Raw genomic sequence first — 17,026 nt, 5'->3', positions numbered from 1 at the left:
TATGTTATACATCATTTTAATGAACATATTTCACTTTATTTCAATGCTAATAACTTATTGCTGTTTATTTTATATTTATTTTAGACTAGGGAAATGATGTTAGACAAAAAGCAAATTCAAGGTATTTTCTTGTTCAAATTCAAAATGGGTCATAAAGCAGCAGAGACAATTTGCAACATCAACAACATATTTGGCCCAGGAACTGCTAACGAACATAAAGTAAATGAAGTTTTGCAAAGAAGATGAGAACCTTGAAGATGAGGAGTGCAGTGGGCGGCCATCAGAAGTTGACAGCAACCTATTGAGAGCAATCATCAAAGCTGATCCTCTTACACAAGAGGTTGCCAAAGAACTCCACGCTGACCTTTCTACCGTCGTTTGGCATTTGAAGCAAATTGGAAAGGTGAAAAAGCTTGATAAGAGGGAGCCTCAGGAGCTGACCTCAAAAAAAATCTTTGTTTTGAAGTGTCTTCTCTATTCTATGCAACAACAGTGAATCATTTCTTGATCGGATTGTGACGTGTGATAATAAGTGGATTTTATACGACAACCAGCAATGATCAACTCAGTGGATCGACCAAGAAGAAGCTCCAAAGCACTTCCCAAAGCCAAACTTGCATCAAAAAAAGGTCATGGTCACTGTTTGGTGGTCTGTTGCCCATCTGATCCATGACAGTGTTCAGAATCCTGGCAAGACCATTACATCTGAGAAATATGTTCAGCAAACCAATGAGATGCACCAAAAACTGCAGTGCCTGCAGCCGGCATTGGTCAACAAAATGGGCCCAGTTCTCCACAACAGTGCCCGACCGCCCATCACACAACCAGCACTTCAAAGGTTGAACGAATTGGGCTATGAAGTTTTGCCTCATCCGCCATATTCACCTGACCTCTTGCCAACAGACTACTACTTCTTCAAGCATTACAGCTTTCTGTAGGGAAAATACTTCCACAACCAGCAGGAGGTAGAAAATGCTTCACAAGAGTCATCACATCCCAAAGCATGAATTTGTATGCTACAGAAATAAACTTATTTCTCACTGGCAAAAATGTGTTGATTGTAATGGTTCCTATTTTGATTAATAAAGATGTGTTTAAACCTAGTTATAATGATTTAAAATTCACGATCCAAAACCACAATTACTCTTTCACCAATAATATTTAGTCTTTTGCTCCAGTGGCCCACTGCTTTATTACTCAACCTTTTCCATTTGCTGATACTAAGGATGTCTGCTAAATACTCAAAACACACCTTACTTTTTTAATGGAAAATTAAACAGATGTTAAGAAACACTGGAACCTAATTAAGAGTTTCCTGAAGAAGTAGGAGGGAAAAAATAAAACACTAAAGAGAGTTGAGACAAAAGCCAGAAAGCTATCTGCAACATTTTAGGTCAACAACAAATACAATGGATTTTTGCCTCCTTACTTAAGTCTCTTTAAATCTGTCTCCTGCAAATGGAAAGGGAAACACACTGGTTTTTCAAAGTTTAAACGTCTGAAATCACAGACTGTTAGACAACTGGCAGCATTCATAACTAGAGAAATAAGTGGAGCTCTTTCTAAAGCAATAGCCGTGCTCAAAGAGATTATGAGTAAGCTCATCCAAATTAGAAGTGTTGAACAAGGTCTTAAAATAAAAACAAAAATAAGATGAAATAATGTGGACCAGAGTGGAGGATGGCATTAGCTCCTTTTAGTAAAACTAGTTTCATTAGTGAGACCAGGTGAGATTTGTGAGAATTTCTCACAAATTAGTGAGAACCAATAGCCAATGAAAGTTTGCTGCTTGTTTGTGGCTTGCTGAAAGTTAAGGAAAATACAAATAGGTGACCAAGTCAGATAAATGAAGGATAAAAGGAATATTTATAACAACTCTGAATCCATCTTCCCTTCTCTTAGTCTGAAATAATGTGGTTCAGATATCCCACCAAGGAAACCCTATCCAGACATTGCTTAGGGTTCTCACTAATTGGTTCTCTAATTTCTCATTAGTGAGAACCATAGTTGAGAAATTCAACCTAACCTAAAAGTAATCTTAAATTTTTAGATGAAGCATGTTAGTACTGAGCATTCTTCTGTGTTCTAAAGAAAATCCAAGAAAAGAATGAGATTTTCCAAGTCTGGAAATATAGAGTTCCACTGATGAGCAACGGTGAAATCGAAGGTATCGTTATACAACCGTGAAGTCAATGGAATAAAATTGGGTCCTAGCCAGAAAATTTCTCTCAGAGGGCTCCAGGATAAACCTCAAAAGGTGTTCACAAAATGAGGTTCACATGGTCCACAGTCAAAAGGGAACACATGGGGATTAGACTACAGCCTCCTACGAAAGCTAATTCAGCAGGAACTTGGTCTGTCTTTCTAGACTCCAGGCAGACACGAGAGCCGCTTTCTGTCAATAAAATCAAATAAAGTCTGCTACGTGAAATTATCTAAGACTAGGTAATGGCAATCCTTAAATCTTGAGTTTCAGTTTCCCACCAAAAGTCTCTGGAACAGCAAGACTTAGCTAAATCAGTCTGGGACCAGTGCATCTTAGTTATTACCTCACACTAACATTTCTCCAGCTTCCACCATGGTGTAGACCCTGGAGGTCCTTCTGAAAAAGATGAAGACATTGTCTTCAAGTAGTACATTTATAGCTCTGAATGTTGTCATTGCCACCTAAGTTCCTCGCAGGAAATTTTTTAAAGAAAAGTCATAAATTCCTATTCCTCCTTCTATACCCTCTGCCGTATGAGCTGTGGCAAAACCACTCTGAAGGCTTGCTGAAAGTTAAGGAAAATACAAATAGGTGACCAAGTCAGATAAATGAAGGATAAAAGGAATATTTATAACAACTCTGAATCCATCTTCCCTTCTCTTAGTCTGAAATAATGTGGTCGGATATCCCACCAAGGAAACCCTATCCAGACATGACCAGGTATCTTAATCACCTATTGTGCTTGTACAAATAAACTTTTTTTTTTTTTTAAACTTTACATAATTGTATTAGTTTTGCCAAATATCAAAATGAATCTGCCACAGGTATACATGTGTTCCCTATCCTGAACCCTCCTTCCTCCCCATACCATCCCTATGGGTCGTCCCAGTGCACTAGCCCCAAGCATCCAGTATCGTGCATCTAACCTGGATTGGCAACTCGTTTCTTACATGATATTTTACATGTTTCAATGCCATTCTCCCAAATCTTCCCACCCTCTCCCTCTCCCACAGAGTCCATAAGACTGTTCTATACATCAGTGTCTCTTTTGCTGTCTCGTACACCGGGTTATTGTTACCATCTTTCTAAATTCCATATATATGCATTAGTATACTGTATTGGTGTTTTTCCTTCTGGTTTACTTCACTCTGTATAATAGGCTCCAGTTTCATCCACCTCATTAGAAGTGATTCAAATGTATTCTTTTTAATGGCTGAGTAATACTCCATTGTGTATATGTACCATAGCTTTCTTATCCATTCATCTGCTGATGGACATCTAGGTTGCTTCCATGTCCTGGCTATTACAAATAAACTTTTGATCCCTTCCACCATAATTCTAATTCAAGTAAGTCTAGATAGAGTTTGGCATCTCTAGTTCTTAAAAGTTCCATGGTGATTTTGATGTACAAGCATGGCTGAAAAACGGCTGACTAAAGTTTGCCTGCCCAACTGGGTGTAATTTTCTGGCATAGGATCTACCCTCTCCATAAGAATGCAGTATGAGTGGTTTATTATTAGATAAAATTAGGATTATAGGATTTGTGGTAGAGTCTCTTGAGTCCTCTCCCAGCATCCATTCTCCCCCTTCTTCCCCTTTTCCCCTAGTAGAAAAATTTTATTGGGAAGATGATTGGCTAGGATAGACTTCATTTCCCAGCATCCTTTTCAGCGAGTAAGTAAACTTAGGCAAAACAGTTTTGGCCGATGGAATGTAAGCAGAAGTCAAGTGTGAATCTTAACGGAATTTTCATTAAAAGGAAGGAGCACACCCGTCTTTTTCAGTTCAGTTCACCCTCTCAGTTGTGTCCGACTCTTTGTGACCCCATGAACTGTAGCACACCAGGCTTCCCTGTCCATCACCAGCTCCCAGAGCCTGCTCAAACTCATGTCCATCGTGTCGGTGATGCCATCCAGCTATCTCATCCTCTATCGTCCCTTTCTCCTCCCACCTTAAATCTTTCCCAGCATGAGGGTCTTTTCCAATGAGTTGGTTCTACGCATTAGGTGGCCAAAGTATTGGAGTTTCACCTTCAGCATCAGTCCTTCCAATGAATATTCAGGACTGATTTCCTTTAGGATTGAGGTTGGATCTCCTTGCTGTCCAAGGGACTCTCAAGAGTCTTCTCCAACACCACAGTTCAAAAGCATCAATTCTTCGGTGCTCAGCTTTCTTCACAGTCCAACTCTCACATCCATACATGACCACAGGAAAAACCATAGCCTTGACTAGACGAACCTTTGTTGGCAAAGTAATGTCTCTGCTTTTTAATATGCTGTCTAGATTGGTCATAACTTTTCTTCCAGGAAGCAAGTGTCATTTAATTTCATGGCTGCAGTCACCATCTGCAGTGATTTTGGAGCCCCAAAAAATAAAGTCTGTCACTGTTTCAATTGTTTCCCCATCTATTTGCCATGAAGTAATGGGACCAGATGCCATGATCTTAATTTTCTGAATGTTGAGCTCTAAGCTAACTTTTTCACTCTGCTCTTTCACTTTGATCAAGAGGCTTTTTAGTTAGTTCCTCTTCACTTTCTGCCATAAGGTTGGTGTCATCTGCTTATCTGAGGTTATTGATATTTCTCCCAGCAATCTTGATTCCAGCTTGTGCTTCATCCAGCCCAGCATTTTGCATGATGTACTCTGCATATATGAAAAATAAGCAGGCTGACAATATACAGCCTTGACGTATTCCTTTCCCGATTTGGAACCAATCTGTTCTTCCATGTCCAGTTCTTAACTGTTGCTTCTTGACCTGCATACAGATTTCTCAGGAGGCAAGTCAGGTGGTCTTGTATTCCCATCTCTTCCCTTCTTTTTGCCTTTCTCCTATTTTTCTGGGTAGACTGTGAAAAGGATGGCTTCAGATGGAGCAATCATTTTGGACCAGGAGCATATCTTGGGACTGGAGGCCAGCATAGAGGAGCAACAAGCTAAAAGGAGCCCAGACCCCAAAAGACTTCATACAGAGCAGAGTCAAAGCTGCTGTGTGTGTGCTGTGTAGCAGCTTTCTTTTGCTAACTTCTGAAATTTTATGTGAAGACACGATAAAATACTGTCTTGTTAAAGCTGCTGATTTTGGGTTTTCTGTCACTTTAACAGCTAAATGCTATCCCACTACACCAGTGTCACTGCCATATAGTGTTAACAAACAACTATTATCCACTTTTCATTTTAAAAATTAAATTTAAAACATTTTTAATGATAGCATCCTGAAAGATGATGCTGTGAAAGTGCTGCACTCAATATGCCAACAAATTTGGAAAACTCAGCGGTGGCCACAGAACTGGAAAAGGCCAGTTTTCATTCCAATCCCAAAGAAAGGCAATGCCAAAGTATGTTCAAACTACCGCACAATTGCACTCATCTCACATGCTGGTAAAGTAATGCTCAAAATTCTCCAAGCCAGGCTTCAGCAATACGTGAACTGTGAACTTCCTAATGTTCAAGCTGGTTTTAGAAAAGGCAGAGGAACCAGAGATCAAATTGCCAACATTCTCTGGATCATCGAAAAACCAAGAGAGTTCCAGAAAAACATCTATTTCTGCTTTATTGACTATGCCAAAGCCTTTGACTGTGTGGATCACAATAAACTGTGGAAAATTTTGAAAGAGATGGGAATACCAGACCACATGACCTGCCTCTTGAGAAATTTGTATGCAGGTCAGGAAGCAACAGTTAGAACTGGACATGGAACAACAGACTGGTTCCAAATAGGAAAGGGAGTACATCAAGGCTGTATATTGTCACCCTGCTTATTTAACTTCTATGCAGAGTACATCATGAGAAATGCTGGGCTGGAAGAAGCACACTGGAATCAAGATTGCCAGGAGAAATATCAATAACCTCAGATATGCAGATGACACCACCCTTATGGCAGAGAGTGAAGAGGAACTAAAGAGCCTCTTGATGAAAGTGAAAGTGGAGAGTGAAAATGTTGGCTTAAAGCTCAACATTCAGAAAATGAAGATCATGGCATCTGGTCCCATCACTTCATGGGAAATAGATGGGGAAACAGTGGAAACAGTGTCAGACTTTATTTTTGGGGGCTCCAAAATCACTTCAGATGGTGACTGCAGCCATGAAATTAAAAGATGCTTACTCCTTGGAAGGAAAGTTATGACCAACCTAGATAGCATATTCAAAAGCAGAGACATTACTTTGCCAACAAAGGTCCGTCTAGTCAAGGCCATGGTTTTTCCTGTGGTCATGTATGGATGTGAGAGTTGGACTGTGAAGAAGGCTGAGCACCGAAGAATTGATGCTTTTGAACTGTGGTGTTGGATAAGACTCTTGAGAGTCCCTTGGACTGCAAGGAGATCCAACCAGTCCTTTCTGAAGGAGATCAGCCCTGGGATTTCTTCAGAAGGAATGATACTAAAGCTGAAACTCCAGTACTTTGGCCACCTGATACAAAGAGTTGATTCATTGGAAAAGACCCTGATGCTGGGAGGGATTGGGGACAGGAGGAGAAGGGGACGACAGAGGATGAGATGGCTGGATGGCATCACTGACTTGATGGACATGAGTCTGAGTGAACTCCAGGAGTTGGTGATGGACAGGGAGGCCTGGTGTGCTGCAATTCATGGGGTCGCAAAGAGTCGAACACGACTGAGCGACTGAACTGAACTGAACTGAGTGATAGTTCAAGAATCAAAATGTTTTATTATAGTTGACCTCTCTAAATATGTTTAGATTTCACATAATTCTAACGTGAAAATTACTGTAGTATACGTTATATTATATAACAGTTATATTGGACAATATATGTTGTAGCAGTTTGGATCTTTCTGGCAAATTATAAACAGTTAAAAACCTCATTAATTCACCTATCAGCCTGGTCTGCACTAATAGTAAAACTTTAGTCTGTAAAAGTACAAAGACAAATGATATAGACAGTATTACGTGGAAGCTGTTAATAAACAGCCTCTGTTCTCAAGTAGGATAGGGTTTGAATTTGGCAGCATGGTTTGTATGCAAATGGACATTGCTAATTATGAATGAAGTGGGTTTTTTGTTTCCTAAGTCATTAAGGTAGATGCAGAATCTCTACTTGGTAACATTTTATTAGCAGTTTATATCAGTTATGGTTTATTTCAGTTACTGTATCAGCCTTTTTAACAGGAGTTCTACAAGACAACTAAGTCCTACAGAAAATTGTTTAAATTATTATTTTCTCAAGGATGGCACATAGCTAGTAAGATTCAAGATGCACAGGAAAGAAGTTAATTCATTATAAACAGTAGATAATTTGGGCATGAAGGCTGAATTCTCTGGAAATCCTGGTAGAAAGGCTGAGAATTACAACTTGGAAATAAAGTTCTATGTAGAAAATAATGCTATAAATCAGACGCTGTCAAATTCAGCATGGCTTTCCACTCAGTTCATCCTAATTAATATTTGAGAGATACGAAAGTAACTTTAATTCTTCAGAAATTTGAGTTCTTTTTATTCCATCTTTGGTAAGAACTGTGATCTAAATGTAATGAAAAGAATTTGGTAAAAGCTGTATTTTGAGCAAAGTTAACTTGGCAATGTTATACACAACATTGTGAAATGAAAAGTGATTGGGGAACAGAAAGCTAAATTAGGAAATTGAGAAATGATTAAAAAATAGAACTAGGATATAGCAATCGAAATGGAAAGGAATAGACATATGTAAGAACTACTATAAAGAAAATTTAAAATAGAAGTTGATGACAATTTGGATATGAAAGACTAAATTAAGACAAGTCAAAACTTGTACAGATTTGAATAAAAGGATCTAAAAGTAATTGCGCTGTTGACATAATTAGAAAAGACAATTTTCATAATGATACTAAGGGTTGTGGTGTTGAGTTTAGTGTTAAATACATTAAATTTAATGTGATACTGAAATGACAAAACATACATTTCCTACAGACAGTTGGAGATTTATGGCTAGATAAGTACATTAGAAAGGTCACTGATTGAACTGGGAGAGGGAACTCATGTGTAATAGTCTTTATCTAGCCGTCTTTGTGCAAGTGTGGCTCCTGCCATGCACTGGGACATCATGATGCAGAGGTTGCATCGTGATACAAGGTCACATTGTAATGTGAGTGTGTTCTTTAGGGCCAGGGCCTGGGCATGTGTGAGTGGTGGTGTCTTAAGAAACCAGGTTTGAAGCGTATGGAGGGAGAAGCTAGTCTGTGGAAAATTCTAACAGTCATCAGCTGTGTAAAAAGTTATTTAAGTCTTGTAATATGAGTTAAATGACATTTTAAGAACGCAAATATATTTTTGAAGACTTGGAATAAAAACCCAAGTGCAAATGAAATGCAAACATTTTATTCAACAAATTTTGAATATATCATCTTAACTGGAATTTGGGCAGACTTTTGGAGTGTTTTAATTCAACAAGTGAGAAATTAACAACTTCTGATTTGGACTTATATTCAGAGCACCTTCTTTTGTCATCTTTAAATTGCTTTATAAAGAACTGAGAAAAAGTCAAAATATAGTAGAATATAAAATAAGAGCAATGCAGATGAGAAATTAAATCAATATAAATTATTCTGACATCAGTGAATAAATTGTAACGCCTCAAAAAAATTGAGATCATAACAAAAGTAGTAACTCAATAAGAGGAAAAAATGCATTTTAAATAGAAGCAATGACTAGGCCAGATTGCTTGATAGTCCAGTTAGTGAAAAGGAGTGAATCACATGAACACATTGTAAAAAGATTTTAATTTCTTGCCTTTTACCAAAAAATACTAACATTGATGATATCATCAAATATATAATATACATCTACAGTGAAGATATTGACAGAAATTGCTTAATGAGTGCCATCTTTATAAGGATTAAGATTATTTTAAATTGTTCACTGTATAAGAGAATCTGAGAAGACCCTATAGTGTTACATTTCATATATGGAGGAATCTTGCTACAGGTGTTTTTTTTAATTTGACATCAGTCCTAAAATTCACATGATATTATCTATAATGAGTTGTGATGCTGAAATTTTTCTGAGCTATATCAATAACAATTTTCATTAATCAAGCTAGAGGAAAGACTAGATAATCTTTCTAGTCTTTTTGTGGAAAATAGTATTACAACATTTTGTAATAGAGCTGATTAGAATATGAAGCCCCAAAAGTAAAGTGAGATGAATTACAGATATAGGTCAAGCAGTTGACAGTTATTCATTTTTTTATTTTGCAATATTTGTGGAATTTGTCAGCTTTTTAATATCTAATTTGTTGTTAATTCCTTGCATATTTATACATATATATATATATATATATATATTCACTTGTGTGATTTCTATAGATCACTTGTGTATGTAATTTTTTTTCATAATTTAACTTCAGGCTCCACAAAGCTTGCCCTGGCTGCATCTTATACCTGGTTCTGACTGGATAGGGGAGCAGGAAGACCAATGAGAAGGTGATTGCTCTGGTCTGGGATGCTGGAAAGGGTGATAGTAGAAAAGTTAGAGAGAAGTAGATTCCAAATATATTTCAGAGCAGATCTGGCAGGAGTGGCTGAAGAACTGGATGTAAAGCATGAGGGAAAAGGAGAAATCAAGAATGACCCACGCCTCCACCACGATTCTGATTTGAACAGTTGGGTGAATATTATCACCATTACCTGGAAGCCTGGAGAAGGAGGAGGCCTAAGGAAAGAGATAAAGAACTCTCGGGCATGCTGAGTTTGTCATGATTTCGTCGCTATACTACACTGCCTTTCAGGCTGCTTGTCACGTTGTACCTTATACTCATGCCCCCATTAGACTGTAAATTCAAAGAGAGCAACAACTGACTTCTCTTTGTGCTCGTGAGCATAACATTTTCATTTAGTTGAATTTAACATGTATTGCATCAACTATATATGCAAGATGCTCTACCAGAATTTTATTTAAATCTTGTAAATCAAATTCTACCTACAAAAAAAAATGCACATAGATAAGAGCCAAGGTTTAGAATGAAAGAGACCAGGCTTAGCACCTTAGTTCTGTTACCTGCTAATCATGGGGTCTTTGAACAATAACATAACCTCTCAGAGCCTCTTGTTCCTTATCTTAAAATGAGAATGATTATTCCTATTTCATAGGATTACTGCGAGTGAAAATAGAGCAATGTGTGCAAAATGCCTGGCATACATGAGCACTCAATAAATGGTAGGATGCGCTTGCATTTGGTTTTCTTGCCAGTACAAATAATATCTATAGCACAGGCATCGCAAAATCAGTATACTAGAAAATGTTAAGCGAGAAGTTACATTTTCAGCCTAAGAACATATCTTAAATAGTTTCGGAAGGAGATAATAGGTTTTTGCACTTTCCCAGTCCTAAAAGGGGGAGGGGATAAAAGGCACTGTGAGCAAAAATAGAATGAATTTACCCAATTCTTTACTGCACTATTTAACCTCTGCTTTCTTAATCATATGCACAGCAGGGGAAAGGATGTGCTAAAACAATTTATGTGTCATGAACAAAGCAGCCGCAGATTTTAGCTCAAAAATCACGCTAGGAAAACCACCGGTTGGAAGTAAAGTAATAAGGCCAAATTTATTTTTTTAATTGAGTCTTGAGTTACAAGCAACCCTTTAATTACATTAATCAAGCAGCCTTCTTCTCAGCAAATGATGAGGGAAATGCATTGTTCTAACTTTTGCTAAACTTGTTTTTAAAATTGCTGGATATTATTCAGACATATGGAAATAAATCCCTTAATTTCTTTTTCTCTCCATCGTTTCAGTGTAGCTATAGCAAAAGACAAATATACACTTACTTCTAGACATGACTGACTCTAAAAGATTATACATCAAATTTTAAATTTGAAACCTTTACAACATTTAAATATTTAAAACATTAGCATGCCTCAAACAAAATTTTACATGATAACTTTTATTTCAGTTGTTCTTATCTTTGAGATCAGACTTGATTTGACTTTTTGAGATTTGAGTTGATCTGACTTTTTGAGATATTCCCACAAAATCCTCAAGGAAATGGGCTCTACCAATGGATGATGTCAGTCAGAAGGTTACTTGCCCCATATGATAGACTGAAAACCTAAAGGTTACAGGAAATTAAGTGACTTGTCCAAAAGTTGTGTAGTTACTAATGTGCAAGCTGAAACTCAGCCTAGACCTGATTGGCCCCAACTTTCACCAACACTGTGTGCATGTCCGGTCCTGGAATGCTCTCCTTACTCTCGATACTTTTGAACGTGCACTTCCCCTGTCTGTCTTTGTGTATGGGATTGTCTCTTTGTTCAACCCCATCTGCATGCTAATCCCTATTTATCCTTCAGAATTTAATACAGGTACCATCTCCCCTTTACGCTTGTCCTGAATCCCTTCCTCTGTTCTTTTCTATCAGAATGGAGTAGCTGTCTTTCCTCTCTATTTCTAGAACACCCTACATATTCTTCTAACAGTTATTTCACTCTGCAAATTATCTTGTATGTCATCCCTACCAAGAACCCCATGTACACTCTGAATTATGACCTGCTTGAAAGTAGAGGAATATTTGATCATCCCTGAAAACCTAGGGCCTAGACAATGCTGGTTTATAGTGCATACTCAGTAAAGTCACACTGCAAATGACTGCATAAATGAGAATTTTAAAAACAGAGTACCTTGTTTTCTGAATAAATTATGAAAGCTTTAAGGAGGAGCTGGGAGTTTAGCTGAACTTTTGAGGATGCATAGGATTTATAGAGAAGGAAGGAATGTTAAAATTTAAAGCAAGTGATTTGTAGTAATCCCAGAATTGAAAATTTCCAGAATATAATATCATTACAGGAAATGTCAAGAAAATTTAATTATATTTCTGTCATTGCCAGAATGCAATGAAATTGAGAATGCAATAACATAATTAATATTTTACAGTAAGAGCCCTAAGAGTATACATTAAACATTTTGTTTTCTGGTCTTTAAAAATTATTATTGCAAGGTAATTTACGCTTTATTTAAGTTAGTAACAACAAACATGGCATCTTTTCAATCAGTGTCAACAAGCAACAGTTCTAATTTGATCTAATATTTCATAAAAGAAACTTATTTGAGCCAGATGGTTTTTCTCATATAACTAATAACAATTTTGGTTGGTGATGAAACTGAACTAGTCTTTCAGCAGGAGGCAGTCCTGTGTTTCACTGGCATATCAGCCCTCCTTATGCTAGGAGGCACTAAAGAGTCAGAGCTGATGTCCTCAGAAAGGAGGTGCCATCAACCCTGATATTCACTGCTGTACAACAATCATAAACCAACATCTAAGAAAAAATACAAACACCTTAAGTGTCTTAATAAGAGAATGGAGTTTAAAAAGCCCAGTAATTCAATAATGTTGAAATAAAATATGGTAAACATTTTGAAATGTGGCCTTATGTTTCTAAATGCACACCTTTAGTCTACAGACCTATATTTAAGTAAATCAACCATTTGCTACTTTTGTCTTGGATTTAGTATCTAGTCATTTGCAAAAGCAACAGCATTTCAGTGCTATTCTTGTGTATATATAGTCATTAATGTTTGTCAAGGGCTTTGGGAGGAAAGGACTACATAAATGTCAGTGGTTATTAATATTTGGATTTTTTATATTTAGCTATCAAATGTGTTTTTCATAATCTGTGCCCAGAGGTCTATCTGTGCCCCTCCAACTGTAAACATTTAAAGCAAAAATAATCATCAGCCAATAATAGTATTTGTTCTGTTCTTCTTTATAATTAGAGTAATATTTATCAGTAATTAACAATTATATTCAACTTCTTCAAGAACCAAATTTATTTTAACATGTTTTCATATGCAAGTTATTTAATGCCACTTACTCCTCTGACTTTGGGTGATTATGATGAGAGTAGCCAGCTGACACGGTATCCACCCACATACTCCTCCTTGCCCTGCCCTTCCGTTCTCTGTTCTTGTCTTTAACTGGCACATCACTCAGTCATTCAGTCGTCAGCTAAATAAAGCAGGGCTAGCCCAGTAGTCCTCTCTTCTAACCTAACGTAGTCATTTTCACTTATTGTTATAATTGATTATACAGGTACTTGTATCCCCTGCCTTCTAATTCTACCTCCAGACTAACTCCTATAAGAGCAGAAATCCTGCCTGTGATGGGGCTACCTGGATGGAATGCATTCAGATCAATTGAATTGAACTGAAATCTAAATCTTATACAAGAGGAAAAACTCTTCTTTTAAATGCAATCTGGTACAGCATAAAGCTTACTAGAAGAAAATCAGAGCAAAGCCAGCAAAATGGCTTTTTATTTTTCTCTTAAGTGGTATTTCCACTCTATTTTCTTTGAATGATAACAATGTATTTTTTTAAGGTGTTGGGAGTATGAAATAATTGGGTTGACTTGCAAGTGGTTCTCCAGTCTAGAGTTCAAATTCCAGTTTAGGTTAAAAAAATAGACTTGGGGTCCTCTTACCACATGCTTATCCACTAATGCATTTTTAAAAGAATCATACAAATTTCCATGTTTGGCATTGACTCATAAGAACAAGACTAGGTCAAAATTTATTGGCAGAGCTACATAAAGCAGTCTACGAATATAAGCCTATACTCTTTCTGGCTCAAGCTAGCAGCATTAGCCCTTCACTTTTATGAGCACTAAACTCCACTCTAGTTTTAATATTATAATAATAATAAATATAATAATAAAATCTTGTTTATATAAGAAGTTCATCTTGTTAAAAATGCATTGAGACTCATGGTTCTTTATAGGACCCCATTTATACTGTCTGATGATTTAAAGGTGATAACTTAATGTGATTCATTGCCACCTAGTTCTGAATTTTAATAATAGAACCACTCATCATGATTTTTTCATTTCTTAAAGAACCAGCTTGTCTAAAACCATTGCAGTGTTTTTTACTAGGGTCATCTGAACTACGGTTCCCAGAATACTCTTAAAAGGGGCATGCTTATGTATTCTGAACAGCCATAATCTATCGTGACTGGTGCCAGGTCGACACATTATGAGTTTACAGTGTCAGGCCGGTGAATTAAAGCTTTGTTGTAGACCAGCTTGCTATGCAATTATTTCCAGTTCATATCCTGTCATCACTCTTCACATGACAATTGGCAATTTCCATTTAGCATTCTAAGCATCCATATTTTGTCTTAATTGTGCTGTCTGATTCTGCACCTAGAATGGAGTGACATGACTGGTACCAATAACTTAGAAAATAAATTTCACTGTCACTGGAACCTATTTAAGGAATATTCTATGTTCTGTTGTTGTTGTTGTTGAGCTATTTGTTACTTATGTTAAAATAATAGGAAATTAATTTAAATAGAAACACTTCTCATGTCTTATCTCTGCAAACAAAAAAAAACATAATTTACAATAAATTAGCACAGCAGTTGTTAGTGTAGCTCAGCTTTATTTTGCAATTCTCACACCTAAGCTCACAAGATGACACTTTTTCTGATAAGGTAATCTTTATAAGGTAGTTTTTGTAGGTGATTAAAGCTGACAGATGCTAGTGAGATGGTGAAGTTCAGAGATATAACAGCAAACACTTTTTAAAAATTCTCATTAAAGTAATAAAATATCTTTTGATCTACCAACAGAAAAATTGATCTGACAAAGGATAAGTTAGTTACAATGCTATATTTCTGTATCCAAACCAAATTAAAATTATAAATAAGAAAGTAAACAAATGATTATAACAAAATAAACTGTAAATAAATGGTATTTTTTAGGAATAAAGAATTACTGTAAAATCTTATCTTCCCAGTCATTTCTTAGTATTTACCATCACTACTGAGCTGAAAGAGAATAAAATGTTTCAAATATAAACAGAAGCTACAGAAATAGAATATGTCTTTTAATAACATTTTGATACTGTATCTGTTCTTCACAACATGACCTGAACTCCAAATCCTTCAGAAGTAAAACCTTCATCTTTCCTAGAGTAATGATGATAATCAGTGGACTTATGTTTTCAATGATACTCCAATCCAAATCTGTTAAGATCCAGTTGTAGATTGAATAATTAGATTAACTCGATTAATACTATGACTTAGTTTTGCAGTGTGCCTTACTTATTATTATGGGTTTAGTTCTGCTTTCTCATATCTAACAGAAGAATTTTGAAACAGTAACTCATTGTCCCTGCTTGTTTTTGATTACTTAAATGACATTAGCTTTGCTAGAATCAATTTGTATTACAATCCACTGAAGCACTATATTACAGCATGTGCTGTTTTCCAATTTTCTTATCTAAATATCAGTTGTCTGATGTACAGAGTTCATTTATAAATACCAGGAAGTTCCCTGAATCAAGTAAATTAACATGCTGGGCCAGATTCTCCAGCTTCATTAGCAACCCCTCATACCAAGGCTGTGTTCATACAAGTGTGAAAACCAGAACGATCCTTCAAGGGTTTTCCTGGCCTGAATAATTTCCTCATCAGGGAACAGGCTACACTTATTCTAATATTCTGGTCTCATCGCCACAATCTATTCATTTTGCAAAACTCCATGGACACCCCCTGGAAGAATCTAACCATTAGATTTGAGGAAAATGTAAAGTCATGGAACTGGACTGGACAACCACGATGAGGAGCAGCCTGAGTTACAGGTCATAGTGGGAGGGCAGGGGAGAGATACAGAAAAAAAATTCATAAAATTTGGCAGCCCCTATACCAACAGACTGTATAACAGGGGGAAACTAGTAATAGAATGATTTACTGACCAAATGAGACCACAATGATTTCCTGCATTCAGTTATTCAATAAATATTTGTTACTGTCCCACTATTTATCAGCCACCTGCCAGGCAGTAAAGTAGGGAACAAAACAACAAAACAGACCAAATCCCTACCTTCACAGAGCTTTGTGTAGACTTTGTTTATTGTAGACATAAATATGTGACATGAAAATCTAAAAATAAGAACAAGCTTCACACTTTTAAGCTCTTCCTACATGCCAGGCACTCTGTCCGTGCCTTAAACACATTGATTTAATCCTCACAAAAAACCCCATGCGGTGGGTACCTAACATCCCTATGTTCTAAATGAGGACAGTGGCCCTTGCCAGAGGACCACGGGTGAGTGAGCATCCTCAGAGAGCTGCACTTACGCCTTTTGCTTGTGACAGTGACCATGTTTGAATGAAGCAGCAGATGACACAGGTTTTTTGGTGCAAAGAATTTTAAAATGTGTGTGCATTCTCTGTTTCCCACTCAAAGAAATGAGTGATTCAGACTATGAAAATAGGTGCCTAAAATCCACAGGACAGAAGCAACACCACAGTCCCAATAGGACAGCTGTTGAGATAAAGCCAAAGCACCACTGGGTTTGTGCTAGAAGAGTAACTCGGCACAGCTGTCTAATTCTTTTCACGAAATGGTTGGAACGGATCAGAAACCAGAGCCACAAGACAGACAATGAAACTCGTCCACAGCAGACCTAATATCTTATTCACCCAGGTTGACTTTAAAATTATATCAGTCATGAAAATTTTTTCACTGTCTTCTGTTGTGAGTCATTGGGCTATATTTAATTTTAATCATTAAAATGTAAAAATAATAAAAGCCACCAAATAGTCTATAGTCAATTTTCTGATAAAGCAAATTTGTTTTTTCTCCCATTTGTGATTTAAATGGCCTCCAGAAAGTTTTTTGGAACTAAGTGTTAATTAAAAATATGGAAATGGATTTAAAGTACATTACAGCGCACAGTGGAAGAATAATCACAAGAGGTTTGTTCACAATACCATACCCATTTCTCAATGTGTTTTTTTAACTATCTAGGTTATTGGTTGTTTTTCTGCATGCCTGTTCCTAGAAAAAAAAAACCTGTGATTCCAGTGAAAACAGTAATTACAATTACAA

At 36.7% G+C, this 17,026-nt stretch overlaps 1 protein-coding gene across 17 annotated transcripts in view; it reads left to right on the top strand.

Annotated features, from left to right (window-relative positions):
• Positions 1 to 17,026, top strand: part of CABCOCO1 (ciliary associated calcium binding coiled-coil 1) — a 168,403-nt gene that overhangs the window by 131,331 nt on the left and 20,046 nt on the right. For 7 of the 17 annotated variants that reach the window (XR_015156923.1, XR_015156922.1, XR_015156924.1 and 4 more), the window contains one exon: positions 85 to 1,103. The exons of 7 other annotated variants lie outside the window; for them this stretch is intronic. Coding sequence is in view for 7 of the 10 variants with exons in the window: in XM_086382302.1 (XP_086238428.1) it covers positions 85 to 246 (162 nt within the window). In the remaining 3 variants the exon portion in view is untranslated. Of the gene's footprint in view, positions 1 to 84; positions 1,104 to 9,542; positions 13,184 to 17,026 lie in introns of those variants that run through there. 3 more of the 17 variants (XM_086382306.1, XM_086382321.1, XM_086382308.1) reach the window with 2 other exon arrangements.

Source organism: Bos grunniens, chromosome 28 (assembly GCF_055505025.1).
Source record: "Bos grunniens cultivar Pamir isolate PY7600 chromosome 28, Bosgru_T2T1.0, whole genome shotgun sequence".
Classification (NCBI taxonomy): domain Eukaryota; kingdom Metazoa; phylum Chordata; class Mammalia; order Artiodactyla; family Bovidae; genus Bos; species Bos grunniens.
This window is presented reverse-complemented; position numbering and strand designations above follow the sequence as displayed.